The following is a 19145-nucleotide window of genomic DNA, read 5'->3' on the forward strand; positions in this document are numbered from 1 at the left end:
TACTGGAGAGGCTAAGTTAAAATGGGTGCTTTCCAACTCTCTCACATACCATCTTCTAGAACAAATCTGACACCTCAAAGACACTAACTACTACCTGTGTACAGGCATGCACACACATATACAGGTGTACACACACATCATCACCGTTCCTAGAATTCACAATGGCTCTTTAACCATCTGAGAAGACGGCGATCCTAGAAGCCAAAGAACCCCAGCAATGTTCACGGCAAGAGGGCCAGGTACTCACACACCTCAACAGTCCAGTCTCCCCCTTCCCAGAATGCTATCATCAACAGGCCCTCCTGAACAAACTACTCTGAGCATGAGCTGCTGAAACCTGGCCATGCGGCCCAGCATCGCTCCCCTCACTATGAAGAGCCTGGAACATGGAAACCCAGCAGACCACGTGTCCGTCCTGTTCTCTACCCCTCCTCAACATCACAAGTAGACATTCTAGCACAGGAAGCTGAAGCAAGTGGCCTTTGCTGTCACAGTCCACGGATAGAGGCTGCGGCAGGCAGGCAGGCATCGCTGCTCTGCACTGCAGTAAAGTTTCTCTCCCGTCTGAATCCACCTGCTCAGTGGCAACTGTCCCCAGTTCTAAAGCAGTCGAGGGAACAAACTAGGCACTAACAGTGCAGGAGCTGTTTGAACTGTGACAGTTCACTTCCCCGTGAGGCTGACTGGATTCAGAATGCCACGTGAGCCCTCCTCTGGACTCTGTGGGACCCTTTTCTGGGAGGACCCGCCCTGACTGTGAGTAGCACCACCCGTCCTATGGTCTGGGACCTACACTAAATGCGGAGGGACAGAGAAGACAGCCAGCCGACACCCACACTCATCTCTGCTTTCTGACTCTGCACACAACGTGACCAGCCAGCCACCATGGCTGCCTCCTTCGCTGAAGTTGCTCGCTCTTGTCAGTGATGAGAAACGTGACTAACATGGAAAACTGAGGCATGGGGCACTTCCTCGGTAACCGTGATCCATGATCTGCAGGTCTATGATATAAAGGAATCCTGCAAGGCTCTAAGCAAAACTTCTAGGCCATTCTGACAAGCATCCGAAAAGACCAGAACACAATGGAAATGTGGACACTGAAGGCCGGGCTCATAAGTTTCAGAGAGCAAGAGTTCTATTGGGAACTGAGCTAGAGGCCACTTGTGTCACCTTCTGGCAAACCATCTGGCCGTGCTCTGCCCATGCCCTTAAAATCTAAGTGAGGCTAAATTTAAAATAACGGACTAAGCTGTCTGGTGGAGATTTCAGGCCAGCACAGCATCCAGGCTGTGGCATGGTTACTGCTTACTGCTCTTAGGTGGTAAAACGGAGCACACAGGTGGGTAGCATGCATGAGTTTAAAGCTGCACATAAGGAAGATACAAAGCATCTACAACGAAGGGGAAATCTCACACTGAGGCAAGAAAAGCATCCTCAAGGCTGGGCGCCACAGGCTTTTAGGGCCTCAGCACTTGGGAGGCAGAGGCAAGCAGATCTGAGTTCAAAGTCAGCCTGGTCTACAGAGTGAGTTCCAGGACAGCTAGGGCTAACACAGAAAAATTCTGTCTCGAAACACCTGAGAAAAGAAAGAAAAGAAAGAGAACAGCATGCCAAGGGCGAGGTTCACTCACTGAAAGGTCCAACCACTGTAAATGCCAGCTCCAGACAAGATGGCTGGGAGGTAAAAGCAAGTCTACAACCTGACTTCAGTCCCCAGAATGGCCGTAAGAGACAAGGAGAAACAATCCCACAAAGTTGCCCTATTTGTCCTCATGCCTGCGTGCACGCACACACCCTTTAAGATGAAAACTCACTTGAAAGAGGGATCTTGAACTAAGCACACCATCGAGAGAAAACCGCCTAGGGAAGTGTTTTCCCAAGTTTAGCTGATGAGATACCAAAGGCCACTGGAGCCATGGAAGGGCCACCTGTCTCAGGATGGCAGCAGAACTTGACACTGTCCTGAGGACATTTTTGCCAAGAGGCAGAGAGACCTGTGCATGAAGCTGGGAAGGTAAAGCCTAAGCCACAATGGAGACCTCAAGATGCAGAACCTCTCAGGACCAGACCAAGGAACATTTGCCAGGGAAAGCTGCAAGCAGAGACTGGAGCTGGCCGGAGAGGCCTCAAGTGCTACAGGCACGGGCCTAGAGGGGCAAGGCTGCCTGCCCAAGTCTGCCACAGCCCAGAGGGTTCCATTACAAGCCCAAGACAAAAGCCCCAGGAGTTGCCAGGGTTGGTGCCTGCCCTGCTGAATTCTGGTTCTGCATTGGTCTAGCCTCTGCTACTGAGTCTTGAGAAAGAACAAATCTGCCTTTAAAAAAAAAATCTTGGGCTGGAGAGATGGCTCAGTGGTTAAGAGCACTGACTGCTCTTCCAGAGGTCCTGAGTTCAATTCCCAGCAACCACATGGTGGCTCAAGACCATCTGTAATGGGATTGATGCCCTCTTCTGGTGTGTCTGAAGACAGCTACAGTGTACTTACATACATAAAGTAAATAAAATATTAAAAAAAAAAAATCTTTAGGATTTATCTTTTTTATTTCTGTATGTGTGCATGTGCACACGTATGAATCTATAGGAGAACGCCATATGGATGCCAGAGAGCCCAGAGGCGTCAGATCCCCAGGAGCTGAGGCCGAGGGCAGTTATGAGCTGTTTGATGAAGACTCTGGGAATCGCATCCTCTGAAAGAACAATCTGTGTCTTTCAGAGCCACCTCTCCACTTTGTTTTATTACACTGATTTATTTGGGTGTGCACGTGCACGCGTGTGCACAGAGAACACAGGGAAATCAGAGAAAAACTGATGGGAGTCAGCTCTCTCCGTCTACCACGTAAGTCAGTCATAGGTAACTCAAGTACTGAGGTCTGGCATGCGCACTGTCTCCACGGCCCCAGACTTACGGTTCTTGAACAACGTTAGAGATGTTAAGATTTGGAGGGCTCCTACCAATGGACTAAAAGGATTTTGCCTTAGGAGATGAGCCTCTGAGGACCAAGGATGGAATGTTAAAATTCAAAATGGTGGGTCTGTTGTCAGGTTGACAAGGGATGGACTTGATGGTTAACCTTCACTGTCAGTATCATCGCCTAGGAAACACTCCTCTAGGCACATCTCTGCGGATGAACTTTTCTGATGATTGACAAATTCAAGAACACTATCTTCCTAGTAAGACAGCTCAGCTCCCCAGGCAGCGAGCGTCAGCACCGACCTAGTGCATGAAGACACACCAGCTCGTATGAGGCCTCTCTAGCTTCTTCCCACTGCAGGGTTCTCATGGCCCAACCTGCACACATGCTGTCCCCATGAACGGTCTACAGTACCACAGGAAAGACCCCGAGTACCTGCAGGCACAGACCACCCCTCTACCACTGCTCGTCTGCCAGCTCCTGCCTGCCCCATTCCATAGCCCACAGTCCACAGGGAGCCCAACATACTCGATGCTCTGCCTGGGCACCAGCAGGGGCAGAAAAGCCCCTAAGCTATTTGTCTTCTGTCTGCCCTTTCTGAGACCTAGAGCGTGACTTTTGCCCCTCTGTTCTCGCCAGCGTCATGGCCTTCCGAGCCCCATGTCGACAGTGCACTTTACAGCCAGAGTTCGTCTTAAGCATCAAGTGCTTACACAGCTCCAGTGGTGCCTCTTTCCTACCCTTCAGCACAGGTTACAAAGTCCCTTTCCAAACCCCAATACTGCATCCTACTGAAAAAGCACAGGGAAGGCCCAACCCTGCAACCCCCACTTCCAGCCAGAGAACAGGGGGAGCCGCTTCGCCTCTGCCCAGGTCTGTGCGCACTTGTGGAGGGACAAAGCAGCAGCGCTCTTACCCAGTCACAGCACTGGCCTCACCATACCACAATGGCTAACCCCAAACCAGCTGGCCTCACACTCTCCACTGGATAGGACATCCTGACCACTTGCCATCATGGTGTCTACCCACCCACCCACCCCTTCCCCAGGGACACAGCACACAGGAGTGCATGATGCAAAACTGAGGTGACAGGACTTGGAGCATGCTGACTCACTGAAGATCACTGAAGAAGATGCAATGATCCCCGAAACCACACCAGGCCATGGGGTCTCAACGAAGGCACGGGAGCCAGTGCCCTGCTTACACACCGTTTACCAGACCTAGCTACTTTGTGGGCACGCACTGAGCGGCACGTCTCTCCTTAGGCACACACGGGGGGAAGAGTCAGGACGTGGAGGCAGGCAAACAACAGACATAACGAAATCGAGCCCCACGCCACATACAGCTGTGACTTCAGGTGACCTACACACGGTCTCTCAGGGTGGAACTCGACTCCCAAGAGCAGGTCCAGTGCTTGATGACCATAAGACGGACACCGTCTGATCCAGGTGGGCCACTAGGCATGACTAAATCCTTGGGCCTCTAAGTCAGGACAAGACTCGGTACCTGCGCCACAGTTTCAGTGCACTTGGGTACAAGTCTAGCTGATGTGGTATTATCTGCCTGCATTTTCAGGGCTGCACAGAAAATTACACTCATCTAATAGTCAAAGGACAGTGAATGCTGAAACACTGGCACAGGCACGATCAGTGTTGGAGGGAGTTATAAAGTAATACTGCGAACATGTATGTGACCAAAATCACAGACTGTATTTTTGCCCCCTAAAAGCCTAACTGTCAGTACCCATTTCAAAAAAGAAATTTCAAATGCTCAGTAGCTTTGTAGTAAATACGAAGCTTAACCAACCAGCGTTTCCGTGTTTCATTAACCACCAAACGTCATCTTTCTGAGAGAAAAATGTGCCCAAACAAGTAGTTGGGATTCAACCCATCAAAGTGGAATTACGGTCTTACATACTACATAAAACAAGTTAAGTTTCATGCATAATGCATCGTAAGTTGCATGCTGACAGCTCTCCTTCGTGGAAACCCACTAGCAAAATACCCCCCTCACACGTTCATTTCAACTGGGAGATGCATTCAAACACAAATTTTGTATTCAAGCGGTTTAGATAGATTAAAGAAAAATCCAGACATCATCATCTTAACCACAAAGAAAAAAAAAAAAAAAAACGTGCCAGGCTTCAGATGACAAAGAACATTTGTGCGGAGGGGAGGCACCCACCTACTGACTGGCCACCCCTCACCTCCATCCCAGCTCCTGCCTGTAAAATGTCTGAGCAAACCACTGCCACGCAGGTATGGCCACTCTCAAATAAAGGGAGAGAACTGCAGCGAGCTATGCTAACATGTCTGCAGCATGCAGAACTCATACTTACATCTTTTGCCATGTTACCAGATCCAGGAAATCAAGGCTTTAACTGCGTACCCTCCACAGAAGAAACCGGACTTATCTGGTAAAAAGGAAGGGGACGAGTAATGAATGAGAATGAAAAAAAAAGAAGTTTAACGCACATCGCATTTCAAAGGAAACATCTCCCCACCAGCACGAGGCAGGCCTCCAGGCAGCAGGGGCCTTTCTTGCACAATCCCAACAGGAGAGCTAGCCAAGCAGGTCCCACACAGGGATTTTAAGTCACCTCTCCAAATGGAAATGCTCCCTGCGGGCACCAGCAGCTCCCACCCGCAGAGGGGCCAGACCCCGGCCCCTTGGCGGAGCGAGGCGCAGCCGTCAGGCTCACCCCACCTGGGCACGCGGGCCCCGCCTGACCACAGGCCCCACCGAGTCACAAGGCCCCCCACTTAGGCACACGACACTGCGTGGTTCTGCCCGGGCTGCAGCAGGCCCCGGGGCTGCCCAAGACCCCGAGGTGCCGCCGACCACTCTGACAGGTGGGCTCCCGGCCGCCCGGCCGCCCCACCTGTCACTAGGCCCGGCCACCAGCCTCGCGCGCTGGCGCGGACAGAGCCGGAGGGTGGCCAGGACCCCTGCCTGCCGCCCACGCCACGCCGCGTCGAGGCCGACTCCGGGCTGAGGCTGGGCGGCGGGCGGGATGCGACCGGACGCGGGAACCGGGCTGGGGCGGGAACGGGGCCGCGCGCCCAGCCCGCGCCCTCCCGCCGCGACCGGCCGGTGCCCCCGCCACACCTGGCTGGCCGGCGGGGCGCGCGGGGCGGACGACGGGGGCGCGGGGGCGCCGGCCCGGAGGTCCGGCCCTGGCGGTCCCTGCCCTGAGCCAGCGGCGCCGGGACGCGGGCTCACCCTGGGCCGAGCGTCGGGCCGGCGTGACGTGCGCGCGGCGCGGTGACGTGGGCGGCGGCGGGCCCGCTCCGCGCAGCGCGCCTGCGCGCCTTTTCGCGCCTTCGGCGCCCTCCTCCTCCTCCTCCTCCCGCCGCTCATCTCCCGCGCCTCTCGCCGGTGCTACCCGCCCTGGGATAGGGGAGGGACCTGTGCGCGCGTGCGCGTGTGGCGGCCGCCGACGCTGAAAAGCGCTGCGCGCGCCTCCATGTGCGCTCGGAGAGAGGCCACGTGTGTGCGCGCCTCTGTGTGTGTACACCAAGGGCCAACTGTATGCATGTCTGTGTGCATGCGCAGGGAGAAGAGGGCCACGTGTCTGCCTCTGTGTGTATGTGTGTGTGCCACGCGCGCCAACGGTGAAAAGTCTGTGGTGTGTGCCATACCTGCATGTACACATAGGGAAAGGATGATGTGTGCACACCTGTGTATATCCATAGTCTCGCTATACAGACACGTGTGTATTCATGGAGTATGAGTCGTGTGTGTGCATGCCTGGACGTATATATAGAAGAGAACCCTCTGTGCATACAAATATGGATACCTATGTTTAATGCCTGCACACTGAAAAGAATAGGTGAGTGTGTACACACAAGGGAAAAAAATGACCAGTTCTGAGCGTGCTTTAAAGTACCTGCATGTGCACCACAGGGGGAGGAGTCTTGTACATTTATACAGAACAAAGTAAAGGCTGTTAGGATGCATATTGGACAATGCAGAGACAAGATCCCCCACCTCTGCTCAACTATTGACCTCCACAGCCACAGGGCCTGAACTTGGGCAGTCAGAGGGAGCAGCCTGAAAGACAGGTGTGTGTGTGTGTGTGTGTGTGTGTGTGTGTGTGTGTGTGTGTATGTATGTGTAAGACTAAAGCTGGAGAGCCTGGGAGAAGAATAGACTGTGGCTTGCAAATCAGTCCAAGTGGTTCAGATAAAATGACCCAACTTTTCCCAAGCATATGGGACTAAAGACCAGAGCGCTGTTCAGTACTATCAGACAACTGTTAATGTGAGCGACCAAATTTTATTCTGAGGGGTGGAGAAGCCAAATTTGACTCCCAAACAGATCTTTCTCTATTACCTAGCTTCCTTGGTCAGACGAGTTAGCATTTGACTGAACAGTCCTCAAGCTGCTGTCCTGTTTAGAACTCTTCCTCAGCTGCTTTGAGGAAGCAACACTGTAACCACAGCAGCTTATTGCTAAAGCACAGCTACCGTTCCAGAAGGCAATACCCAAGGCATGAGTATCTCAATAGCTTGCACCAGACCTCTTACCATCACAAGCTTTAGTAAGCTCTAGTAACCATCTTCACCCAGGATGGGAGGGGGTGGGGGTGGGGTGGAGGGGGAAGCATCTGTAATGGCTGAGCAGAAAGGCTGTGATTGGTGCAAACATCCTTGCCACACCCCATTTCTGACTATATAAACAAGCTATTTGGCTAACTTTTTCAGTAAGCTGGGAGAGTCTTTCATCCAATAGGAACTCCTCTCAGGTGACGGTTTACAAGCTAGACTGGTAATATGAAGAGATAAACCACAGAGCATCAGCAGAGCAGTGACAGCAGCAAGGGGGAGTCTGAAGAGTTCTGGGGAGCAAACAGGTCCAGAGCAGCAGCACACAGGTGGTGGGGCGACAGACAGAAATGGGAAGACACTTAGAGAAGGTAAAGTGCCAGGACTGAAGAAGGCTATGAAGGGGCAGAGACGTGAAGACGTGGGTCCCGGCCACTGGAAGAATTCCAGGGAGCGGAGCGGGCCAGCCTTATCGGGTAACAGTCGTGCTCTAGGATTGAAAACTGAAGTTCTCCACACATAAGTTCCCAGCACCCAATACCCATGCAAAGCCACCGCACCAGCAGACACTGCCTATTGCCGTTGATGGAAGCTAGGATTAGAGTAGCTGCCAAGTGTTATGGCTGTCGTTGGCACAGAATACTCTAAGCCTCCAACTTCAGTATCTCGAATTGTAAGTCTTTAGCTTCTAAAGCCTGGAGCAATAGGCCCTTGGCTCTCGGGGAAAAGAGCTGTAAGCATCTGGATCTGCCAGTCCATCCGAAAAACTTTGAGTGTGTAAGGCCTGGGATTGATTGCTAGCACTGGAGACTCTTCTCCTCACTCGATGATGTGTGTCTGGATAGAGCAGAATAACCCCAGCCAACTGATTAGTAATATAGAGGTCAGAGCTGTATCAAATGCTGGGCTAATTAGCATCTATGAAGACCTTTGAGGAGCACAGACCAAAGGCCTCACTCAGTAATGTGCAACATATTATTACCGGACACCCCTATTTTGCATGGCTTTACAATTAACTGCCTTTATGCTGACTACACCTGCTCCCACCACTTCAGCTAAGCCCCACCTCCTTAAGCAGCCAGGCGTCTAATTAACCGTGGTTCTACATGTCAGAATTGAAATCATGCATGGGAGCCTTCGAATGGCCAGGAGTCCTCCCATTTTCTAGCTCTCCTCCCCTACCCCAGTAACGGAGAAAACAAAAGGGAAACACCATGCCAGCCTCTGCAGTGGGAAGTGGCATCTGCCTCTCGTGTATATTTAACAAGGGATGGCTTTCCGTGCCAACAGCCTTCAACATGCGGTTGTTCCGGGGAGCAATTAACTCGATTTGCTGGAGGATGCAGAAGGTCCTCAACGCATTCTGGAAGCCAAATCAACCGGAGTTAGAAACTGGTGGTGAGAGTGAAAGTCAGGTCTGGCCACTAAACAGTGGAGCCACAGGACAGGTGGAATGGGTTGTTTGGAGGGGGGGGCATATCTTAAACTGGATTGGTTTCCTGGTTTCTGCTTATAATTTACCATAGGCAGACCTGTTTCTTGGCTGATTAGTGACCAGGAAACACTAGAGTTCTATGGGCTCCAATTAAGACATGTATGTCGCTCTCCGACATGTATGTCACTTACTGTTGTCTTCGCTGTGACAAGATACCAGACGGAATCAACTTAAGTGAGGAAAGATCTATCCCGGCTCACAGCTGCAGAGGTGTCAATTCACGGTCATTTTGGCCCCACGCATGTGTGTGGAATACCATGGTGGAAGAAGAATGTAGCAGAGGGGAGCGATCTCTGCCTGGGAGGCAGAGAGAGAAACGAGAAACGGGATCCTTGTATAGCATTTCCTTCCTGCAGGAAAGAGCCTTAATGTTCTGAGGGAAGAGGCCCTGAGATTCAGGAAGCAGAGGCTGGAGGGAGAGCTCCGAGGTTAAAAAGCACTTGCTGTTCTTGCAAAGGGCTGGGCTTTTGTTCCTACAGCAATCTACAGAACCCATCTTTACAGAAGGTGTCACATATACCCTGCCGAGTTTCTTGTAGTTGGGTGTGATTGTGTTTAGCTTGAGAACATCTAAATCTTTTTGAGCAAGCCAAAAATTCTAATTCTTCTTCTTCTTCTTCTTCTTCTTCTTCTTCTTCTTCTTCTTCTTCTTCTTCTTCTTCTTCTTTTCTTCTTCTCCTCCTCCTCCTCCTTCTCCTCCTCCTTCTCCTCCTCCTCTTCCTCCTCCTTCTCCTCCTCCTTCTCCTCCTCCTTCTCCTCCTCCTCTTCCTCCTCCTCCTTCTCCTCCTTCTCCTCTTCCTCTTCCTCCTTCTCCTCTTCCCCCTCCTCCTCTTCCTTCTCCTCCTTCTCCTCCTCCTCTTCTTCCCCCTTCTCCTTCTTCTCCTCCTCCTCGTTCCTCCCCCTCCTCTTCCTCCTCTTCCCCCTCCTCCTCTTCTCCTCCTTCTCCTCCTCTTCCTCCTCCTTCTCCTCCTTCTCCTCCTCCCTCTCCCCCTCCTCCTCCTCCTTCTTGGGGCTGGAGAGATGGCTCAGTGGTTAAGAGCACTGGTTGTTCTTCCATAGGACCCTGATTCAGTTCCCAGCATCCACAAGGCAGCACACTCTGTGACTCCAGTTCCAGGGGATTTGATGCCTCCTTCTGGACTCTACAGGCACTGCGGTCACATGCTGCACAGATAGACCTGCAGGCAAAACACCCATTTACATGAAACAAACAAACAAGGATAGAACACAATACTTAAAAAAAAAAAAAGACTCCTAAAATAACAGGAAGTAAACAACTCCAGGGCTTCAGGAAGTCCCTGAAAACAGATGCATTAAGATCCTTTCCCTGGGCTGGGGATTTAGCTCAGTGGTAGAGCGCTTGCCTAACAAGCACAAGACCCTGGGTTCAGTTCCCAACTCAAAAAAAAAAAAAAAAAAGAAAAAAAAGAAGTAAAAAAAATCCTCTCCCTGAGCTGAAAGATGGCCTCCTATAAGCCCAGCTATCTAGAAAAGACCATGATCCACAGAGCTACCTGGGAAATACACATTTCAATTCACTGAGCGTCCTGCAAGTTGTGTAATGAGCTCTAGATCTCCTGTTTCCAGGGGTGAAAACTAGGGTGGGCTTTGGTGATGCCACAGTCTTTGGGTCACAGAAGTGGGGGTTATCACTGAGATCTTCACAGGCAGCAGAGAGATGAACAGCAGGAGACAAGAAAGCTGTTCAGGGGTTGGGGATTTAGCTCAGTGGTAGAGCGCTTGCCTAGCAAGCGCAAGGCTCTGGGTTTGGTCCCCAGCTCCGAAAAAAAGAAAAGAAAAGAAAAAAAAAAAAAAAAAAAAAGAAAGCTGTTCAACTTAGCATGACCCGGTCGTGGAGTCTGACTCTTACGTTGTTCATTTAAACACAGAAGGATTTGGTGAAAACTTTGCTTGTGGAGATTAGCTCAACCCCACGTGTACAACCGAGCAAATCTAAATCTCTTTGAGAAACAAAGCAAGCTAAAATCAGATCTCAACAAGGACTCTGTAGGGTTCGTGTGACACCTTCCGTAAAGATGGGTTCTATAGACTTTGTGTGATAAAGTTCTATAGACTTTGTCTTTCTATAAAGATGGGTTCTATAGATTGACTATGTGTGACACCTTTCGGAAAGATGGGTCTCATAGATTGGCTGAGAACAACCAGTTTAGAAGAAGGGTCTGGAGGATCCCTGGTGTGGGAGAGCCTTTGGCCACGCAGATTGTGCAAAGGTCACCGGGCTAAAAAGCACGTCCACTCCAGCCTTCGGGTCGTGAAGCAGGTTTTACATTCCTTCCCTGGAAGGAACAACTGTTTAACATTCCAGGTTCCCCTACTGCACGTCTGTGAGTGCAAAGACCTCCACGCCCCTACAGGGTCACAGCTGCCATACGTAACCCTTACTGGTAAGGTACTCATGAGGTAACTCCAGTATAACTCATGGGGTCACCAAGTTGGACTTCACTGGTAACCCCAGTTTGTACAGTGCCTCTTTACCTGTGATAGGTAGGGGGTTTCTGTTGTTGTTTTGTTTTTCCACAACGGGGATGCAGGAAGGAGTCAAGGTGAGATTAGCCTAAGGACACGTCTGCAGCTTCCTGCTTCCTCGAACTGGGCCCTACCACCTACGTTTTGCCTTCTCTCAATAATGCCATCATATATGATGCCAAATTGAGGGATGAATCCACGGAGGTCGGAGCCCTCGGGTCTCTGGAAATGCCCTTAGACGCCAGCGGAGGTGTGCTTTGTTAATATCCTAGGCATTTCCTAAGCCAGTCGTATGGACATTCCAAGTGTAGAAGCCTCACAGGAGCCTAGGAGACAAACAGTGGGTAGACAGAGCTTGCTGTAAAAGCAGCCGGCCAGAGTCCAAATCCTGTCATCCATCTGAGGGCAGATGTGCAGGGGTGGGGAAGAGACAGGCCGCCCTCTGGAGCTCACTGATCAATCAGCAGCATTTACCTCACAAAATACAGGGAGTGTTCGCTGGAGACCCTGCCCTGTCTTGGAGGAGGACCTCTGTGAGTTAAGAACAAAGCCGTTCTTATGGACAAGGTGAGCATGACCTGTAGCAGCTGGTTGGATCCAGTGATCATTTACCAATCTAGTTTTCTTTTTTAATTATTTGTTCATTTACAGCCCAAATGCTGCCCCCTCCCGGTACCCTCCTCACAGAGACCCTTCCCCCATTCTCCATCCCCTTCTCCTCTCTCTGAGAGGGTGGGTACCTCTAATCCTCCCAGGTATGCCCCCACGCTGGCACATCAAGTCTCTCTCAGAGTAGGTATATCTTCTCTCACTGAGGCCAGACAGAGTGGCCCTGTTCAGGAAAGGATACCACAGTCAGGGTACACCTTAAAGGAGGGCCTCTGCTCCAGTTTTTGGGGGCCCACATGGAAACTAAGCTGCACATCTGCTATGTATGTGTGGGGGCAGGGGGCGCTCGTTCAAGCCAGTGTATGTTCTTTGGTTGGTGGCTCAGACTCTGAGAGCTCCCAGTGGTCCGGGTTAGTTGACTCTGTTGGTCCTCCTGTGGGGTTCCCATGCCCTTCAGGGCCCTCAATCCTTCCCCCAACTCCTAATAGAGTCCTGAACCAACCAATGTTTGGTTGTGAGTAATTGCATCTGTTTCAGTCAGCTGCTGGGTGGAGGACAGCCATGCTAGGCTCCTGTCTGCAAGCGTAACAGAGTATCATTAATAGTGTCAGGGACTGGTGTTTGTTTGCCCATGGGATGGGTTTCAAATCGGGCTGGCCATTCCTTCAGTCTGTGCTCCGTCTTTGTCCCTGCATTTCTTTTAGACAAGACACACTTGGGGACAGAAGTTTTGTAGGTGTGTTAATATCCTCCTTATCCCTCCATTGGGGGTCCTGCCTCGCTCCAAGAGGTGGCCTCTTCAGGTCCCATGTCCCACTGTTAGGCATCTCCGCTAAGTCACGGGTGCTGTAGTCTGGTTGTTTTCAGTACTGAAGTAGGCAGTGAAGACTATTCTAAAGCTCTGTGCCTTCCCTTCTGCTGATCTACCTGGGAGCTGTGGTGTTTGGTGCTTGTATATTTATAATTGTTAAATCACGTGGGTGAGTCAGCTCTCTCAGCACCTGATCTTTTTACACCATGACCGGCCACGTCCTTTCTTCTTCAGCCTCTAGGTGTTCATGAACCCTAAGTCTTTATGGTCAGAGTGTATTGGGGTCTGGTTTTTTGGGGGTTTTTTTGTTTGTTTGTTTGTTTATTTTTTTAATCACGCTGCCAATTTGTATTTTAGTTCAACTTAGTCGTTTATACAACTGACAAATTCATGCATTTCTCTTTTAAATTCTATTGCAAAAAAGAGTAAAAGCCAGGTATGGTGGCCCACATCAGAAATTCTCACATCTGGGAGTCTGAGGCAGGAGGATTGTCATGAGTTCAAGGTCAGCCTAGGCTACAAAGTAACTTCCAGACTTTAGACTCTCCATCTCAAAAGAAAGAAAAAAAGGAGCTAAAAACCAGCATGAGGCTGGAGAGATGACCCAGGAGTTAAGAGCACTGATGCTCTTTCAAAGGACCTGGGTTCAACTCCCAGCACCCACATGGTGGCTCACGACTGTAACTCCAGTTCCAGGGAATCCAATGCCCTCATGGGCCCTAATCCTACATGTGGTACACATGCATACATACATGTATGGGCAAAATACCCATACATAGAAATCTTTTTTTTAAAGATTTATTTATTTAATGTATACAAGTACACTGTAGCTGTCTTCATACACATCAGACCTCATTACAGATGGTTGAGAGCCACCATGTGGTTACTGGGAATTGAACTCAGGACCTCTGGAAGAGCAGTCGGAGCTCTTAACCGCTGAGCCATTTCTCCAGCCCCATAGAAATCTTTTTAATTAAGAGATCAAGCCACCCTGGGCAGTGAAGAAGCACTCCTTTAATCCCAGCACTCGGAAAGCAGAGTCAGGTGGCAGGCAGATCTCTGATTTCCAGGCAAGCCTGGTCTACAGAGCGAGCTCCAGGCTAACCAGGGATACACAGAGAAACCCTGTCTTGAAAAAACAAACAAAAAAACCAAACAAGAAAACCCACCACCACCATAAACAACGACAAAAATATGAAGTTCTTGTGCATTTTACTTTTAATGTGGAGAATGTCATGTTATGTAGCTTGCTTTTACATTTTATGTGTCTGTGTGATGTGTGCAGGTGTCTGCAGAGGTCAGAAGAGGGTCTGCAGTCCCTGGAGCTGCAGTTACAACTGGGAGCCACCTAGGGGCGATCTAGCTCTCTGGGAAAACAAGCGCTCTTATCCAATGAGCCGTCTCTGCAGCTCCCGTATCCCTTACTTTCCAAAAGCAGCTTTGCCAACTTCAGAATTCTTGATTGGCAAGGTTTATTTTTATTTCTTTCAGAATTAAAGTGTTCCGCCCTACTGCCTCCTGGTCGTTATGTTTTAAAGAGATGCCAACCCTATGACGGTTACTAGCAAGGGACAAATCACTTCTCTCTTGATGACTTAAATGTATGTATTTGCTTTTGTCTTTTGAGTTTATGCGTATTGGTGTGGGTCTCTGGGTTTATCTTTGAGTTTGTGCGATATGGAGTTCCCTTAGTTTTGGGCCTTTAAAGTGGCTAGATTCACTCATGCCTTTGATCAAATAATGACCGTTTGAAGTTTATCCTGGATATACAAAGGTAGCCGACCATAGGACCATCCATGGAACGTCAGAGGGATAGACACACACATGGGGTGGATGTTGATATTTTATGAAAATATTCCTTGAAGCTTTAGCTGTAATAGCCAAGAGATGGAAAGATCCTGTCGCTGACAGAAACGGGATTTTTAAAAACGGAACATAGCACGCACAGCAGGCTATAATTCAGCCATATAAGGGAACGGCATTCCGACAGGTGCTACAGCATGGGTGGAGCTGGGAAACACTGCACTGTAAAATAAGCCAGGCACAAAAGGATGAGGAGTGTGTGAGTCTATTAGAATTCGTGAATTCAGAGTAACACTAGCACTGTCAGTGGCGAGAAATGTGGCAATCACTCCTCGCGATGGCAGAGTCTGCACCGATGACAGTGTTCTAGGAACAGATGAGAATGGTGTTTATGCAACACTGTTCACTAGCACTAGTAATGGACACTTGAATGATAAGCTTTGGCTAGGCATGATCAATCACTCCAGCCTTTGGTCCCAGCACCTGAGAGACAGAGACAGGCAGGTCAGTGAGTTTTAGGCCAGCCTAGTCTACATATTGAGTTCCAGGACAGCCAGGGCTACACAGAGACATCTTGTCTCAAAACAAAAGATAGGTTTCATGCATACATATACACATACATACACACATATACATACATATATATACATGCATACACATGCATACACATACATATACACACATATATACATATACACATACATGCATACACATGCATACACATACATATACACACATATATACATATACACATACATGCATACACATGCATACACATACATATACACACATATATACATATACACATACATATACATACACATGCATAAACACATAATATACATACATATATACATATATATATACATACAGATACATACACATATATATGTGTGTTTGTGTATGTATCTGAGTTTTCAAAAATTAAAAAGATAACAAAACCTAATTCACACATTAAATGAGTGAATTTAATTATATCAATTATCTAATTAATATACAATGTTTTCAGAGCTATCAAGGACAAATAGGTATAGCAGTGGGATTTTCATAGAGTAATATCATTCTCGTACTTGCAAGAGTGTGGCAGTGAGTGTAGTCCAGGGTCTTAATACTGGAAATTTATTTTCACGTGCTTCAGGTAGAACATAATATTGCTTAGAATGTGGGGACTTTATATACTCTAAATACCTTGAATTTTTCAAAATAACTGGGATAACATTTCAATTCTATACCGCATGAATCAGGAATTCCAAACAGTGCAATAAGACACGAAAGTGGGGGTTTGCAACACGGTTTAGTGTTTTTTAAAAAATGTTACCTGCACAAAGCTACCTCAATGAGTTCAGAGGTTCGATCCCCAGAAACCCAAAAGCCAGATGCAGCAGCCGTTATCTGGAGTCCTAGCCCAGCAGGAAAGTAGTGAAACAGGAAAATGACCCAGATGCTCACAGGCAAGCTAGCCTCGGGCACAGGAGTGAGAGCAACAGAAACAAGGGCCTGTCTCAAAGGTGGAGGGAGGGAACGGTTTCCTGAAAGTTGTCCTCCGAGCTCCACATGACTCCACGCCACACGGCTATGCTCGTATCCGGCATACACCCACTCAAGCAGGGCAGGGGTGAGACTACCATAAAAGTCTTAAAGATAAGAAAATGAAATTGAAAGGCATAAATATTGAACAGGAAGACATATTGATCCTTAGGAGGAGACTGCACAAGGGGAAAATCAGGAAGGCACTGCAGTTAATCAGTAAACGTAGCAGTTTCTGTGATACAAGGTCAGTTCAGGGGGCCAGAGTGTAAGACAGTGGGGGAATAGACACGAGCCTCTGGGTTCCTAATGCAATGTTGCAAATAAAATAACTTACAGTTCCTATAACAACAGTCTACTGGAGATGTAGATACAGTTTATAATAGCACAAAAGAAACCTAATTGAAATTAATTGAGATTTTCAAAGCCTCCATAGATAAAAAAAATATAAAATATTGCTTTAAGAGAATCTAAATAAAATTAAGAATACAAACCACACTGGTGGGTTTGGAAGATGGCCATCATCCTCAAACTATCCTGTAGGTTCAAGGATATCTCAATAAAAGGTCCCTGGATTTTTTTTTTTTTTTTGCTAAAACTTGGCAATCTGGTTTTTTGTTTGTTTGTTTGTTTTTAGCTAGGTGTGGCCCTAGACATCTTTGATCCATGGTACTTCCCGAGGTGGGAGGATTGTGAGTTCAACCTAGCTTTAGCAACATGGTGGGACCTCTGTCTCAAGAACATTCCCTGCTTGTTTGCTTTCTCAACGGCAGCCCTGGAGATCGGATCTGGTACCCTGAACATGCTAAGCACACTGCTAAATTATAGTCCCATGACCACCCATCCTACCCAGGGCTCAGATTTATGGTAATCACAGGAATTCATAGTTTATAACAGGTTCTATTCTTGGTTTGGGCTTTTGTTTTGCTTTTCTGAGACAGTATGCTGCCCTCGCACTGGTGAAATAGGACAGGCTGGCCTCAGGCGCTGCAGAGATCTCCCTCCTCTGCTTTCCCAGTGCTGGGATTTAAGGTACGCCCCCACAAGCCTGGCAGGTTCTAATCTTATTATACACCCTTTGAGTTGGGAAAAACACACTAGTGTGGGACTACTTCTACCTCCTACTGAAGAGTTTCATTTAAAACTATTTACTGTCCTCAAAGTCCCTGCATTCTGTCAGCCCCCTGCCCACCCACTGTCACACACCACCCTCAGGCCTCTGCAACCACTGCCTTTTTTTTGTCTCAATGGTGTTGTCCTTCTTGGAATGTTACAGGCCAAATGAGACATGTTTGGACTGACTTCTTCACTCAGCATCATTTAAAGTTCCCTTAAATTTTCCCAACCCAATCACTCTTTGTTTACTGCTCTGGATGCGCCCCCAGATTCTCTGAAGGATTCTGGGTTGAGTTGATACACATTTTGTTTTGTTTCTTTTTTTTTTTTTCTTTTTTCTTTTTTTTTCGGAGCTGGGGACCGAACCCAGGGCCTTGCGCTTCCTAGGTAAGCGCTCTACCACTGAGCTAAATCCCCAGCCCCGATACACATTTTGTTATATGGACACAAATTAGCCCTCAGTCCTGTAGACAAATGCTAGAGTGGGTGCTTGCTGGATCTGATGGTAAAACTCTGTCTGGTTTAATCAGAAACTCCAAACCTTCTTTGAAAGGGAGTTACATTGTTTATGTGTACTCAGTCTAAATGATGGCTGGGTCCAAAAACAGAGATGACAAGAACCCAGATACTAAGGAGAAGTAACCGCAGGATGGTACATCAAAGTTACATTGTATCCTAATTAGGTAACATGAAGGTATTTCAGACCTGATAATTGGGTCAAGCGCATAGCTGAAAAGTTGAAAATAGAAATCTCTGTTTGGCTTGGCACCTACAGAGGGCAGCAAAGTCAAGGTCACTTGTGTATGTTCTCACAGATGCAAACCACTGCAGGAAAATTGCATACAAAAACATTAAGAAAGCGTTATGCACTAACTTGGCACTCGTCTTGGTATCATGAGTGGTGTGAAGGGTAGAAAGAACAGGGAACTAGTCTTAGGTGAATTCCCAGATCAACTTGTTCCTCTGTATGATGGGGTGGGGGCGGGGGTAGCTATCCAGAAGTATCTGGAAATCTTTGACATCCAGCCCAGCTTCCACAGGGCTGACCTGTGCACTTTTTGGAAACAAGAAAGGTGAGAACTGGCAGTCTGACAGGACAGTAGCAAGGCTGCTTCTTCATGATGCTGGCGAGCACCTGCTGAGGAAGAGCAGAGCTGCAAGGCCAGAGCAGGCTCCATCACCTGCCAGTCTAGAAGCCCCACCCCTTCCAGGCAGCCTCCACTTTCAGTCAGTTCACCACGGTCTGGGCAAGTTTCCTTCTAGGTCTTTGACCTCTTAAGTCTGCAATGTACCCTGGCTACTTTTCCAGAGGACCTGGGCTCAATTTCCAGTACTAACATGGTGGCTAACAACTGTTTGTAAGTCAAGTTCCAGGGAACCTGGCACCCTCACAGAGAAATACATGGAGGCAAATCACCAATGCACATTAATAAAAAAAAAAAGCAAAGCAAATTACAAAATATTAGCTGGGCAGGGTAATGCATGCCTTTAATTCTAATGCTTAAAAGGCAAAGACAGAGGGGTTGGGGATTTAGCTCAGTGGTAGAGCGCTTGCCTAGCAAGCACAAGGCCCTGGGTTCGGTCCTCAGCTCCGGGAAAAACAAAAACAAACAAACAAACAAAAAAATACAGGCAAAGGCAGGAGGATCTCTGAAACCAGTCTGGTCTACAAAGTGAGATCCAGGACAGCCAGGGCTGTTACATAGAGAAGCTCTGTCTCAAAATCAATCAATCAATCAATCAAATACCTCGGTAAATGCCTATTATCTACATTTTAAAAGACATATTTATATATGAGTACACTGTCACTGTCTTCAGACACACCAGAGAGGACACCA

General features: G+C 48.4%; 1 protein-coding gene and 1 long non-coding RNA gene across 11 annotated transcripts in view; one reads left to right on the forward strand and one right to left on the reverse strand.

Moving 5' to 3' along the window:
- Positions 1-6193, reverse strand: part of Tfdp1 (transcription factor Dp-1) — a 38819-nt gene extending 32626 nt beyond the window's left edge. For 3 of the 10 annotated variants that reach the window (NM_001436581.1, NM_001436576.1, NM_001436580.1), the window contains exons 1-2: positions 6021-6137; positions 5251-5325 (exon numbers count right to left, since the gene is read on the reverse strand). Coding sequence is in view for 5 of the 10 variants with exons in the window: in NM_001436576.1 (NP_001423505.1) it covers positions 5251-5262 (12 nt within the window). In the remaining 5 variants the exon portion in view is untranslated. Of the gene's footprint in view, positions 1-5250; positions 5326-5415 lie in introns of all 10 variants that reach the window. The other 7 variants (NM_001025718.2, NM_001436577.1, XM_087588729.1 and 4 more) reach the window with 5 other exon arrangements.
- A 323-nt stretch (positions 6194-6516) lies between these two features.
- LOC102548465 (uncharacterized) lies at positions 6517-14372 on the forward strand. The gene is made up of 3 exons (XR_015640453.1): positions 6517-6744; positions 11930-12008; positions 14147-14372. It is a non-coding gene; the product is annotated as an uncharacterized LOC102548465 (long non-coding RNA).
- Positions 14373-19145: the final 4773 nt, after the last annotated feature.

Source organism: Rattus norvegicus, chromosome 16 (assembly GCF_021556685.1).
Source record: "Rattus norvegicus strain SHRSP/BbbUtx chromosome 16, alternate assembly SHRSP_T2T, whole genome shotgun sequence".
Lineage (NCBI taxonomy): Eukaryota > Metazoa > Chordata > Mammalia > Rodentia > Muridae > Rattus > Rattus norvegicus.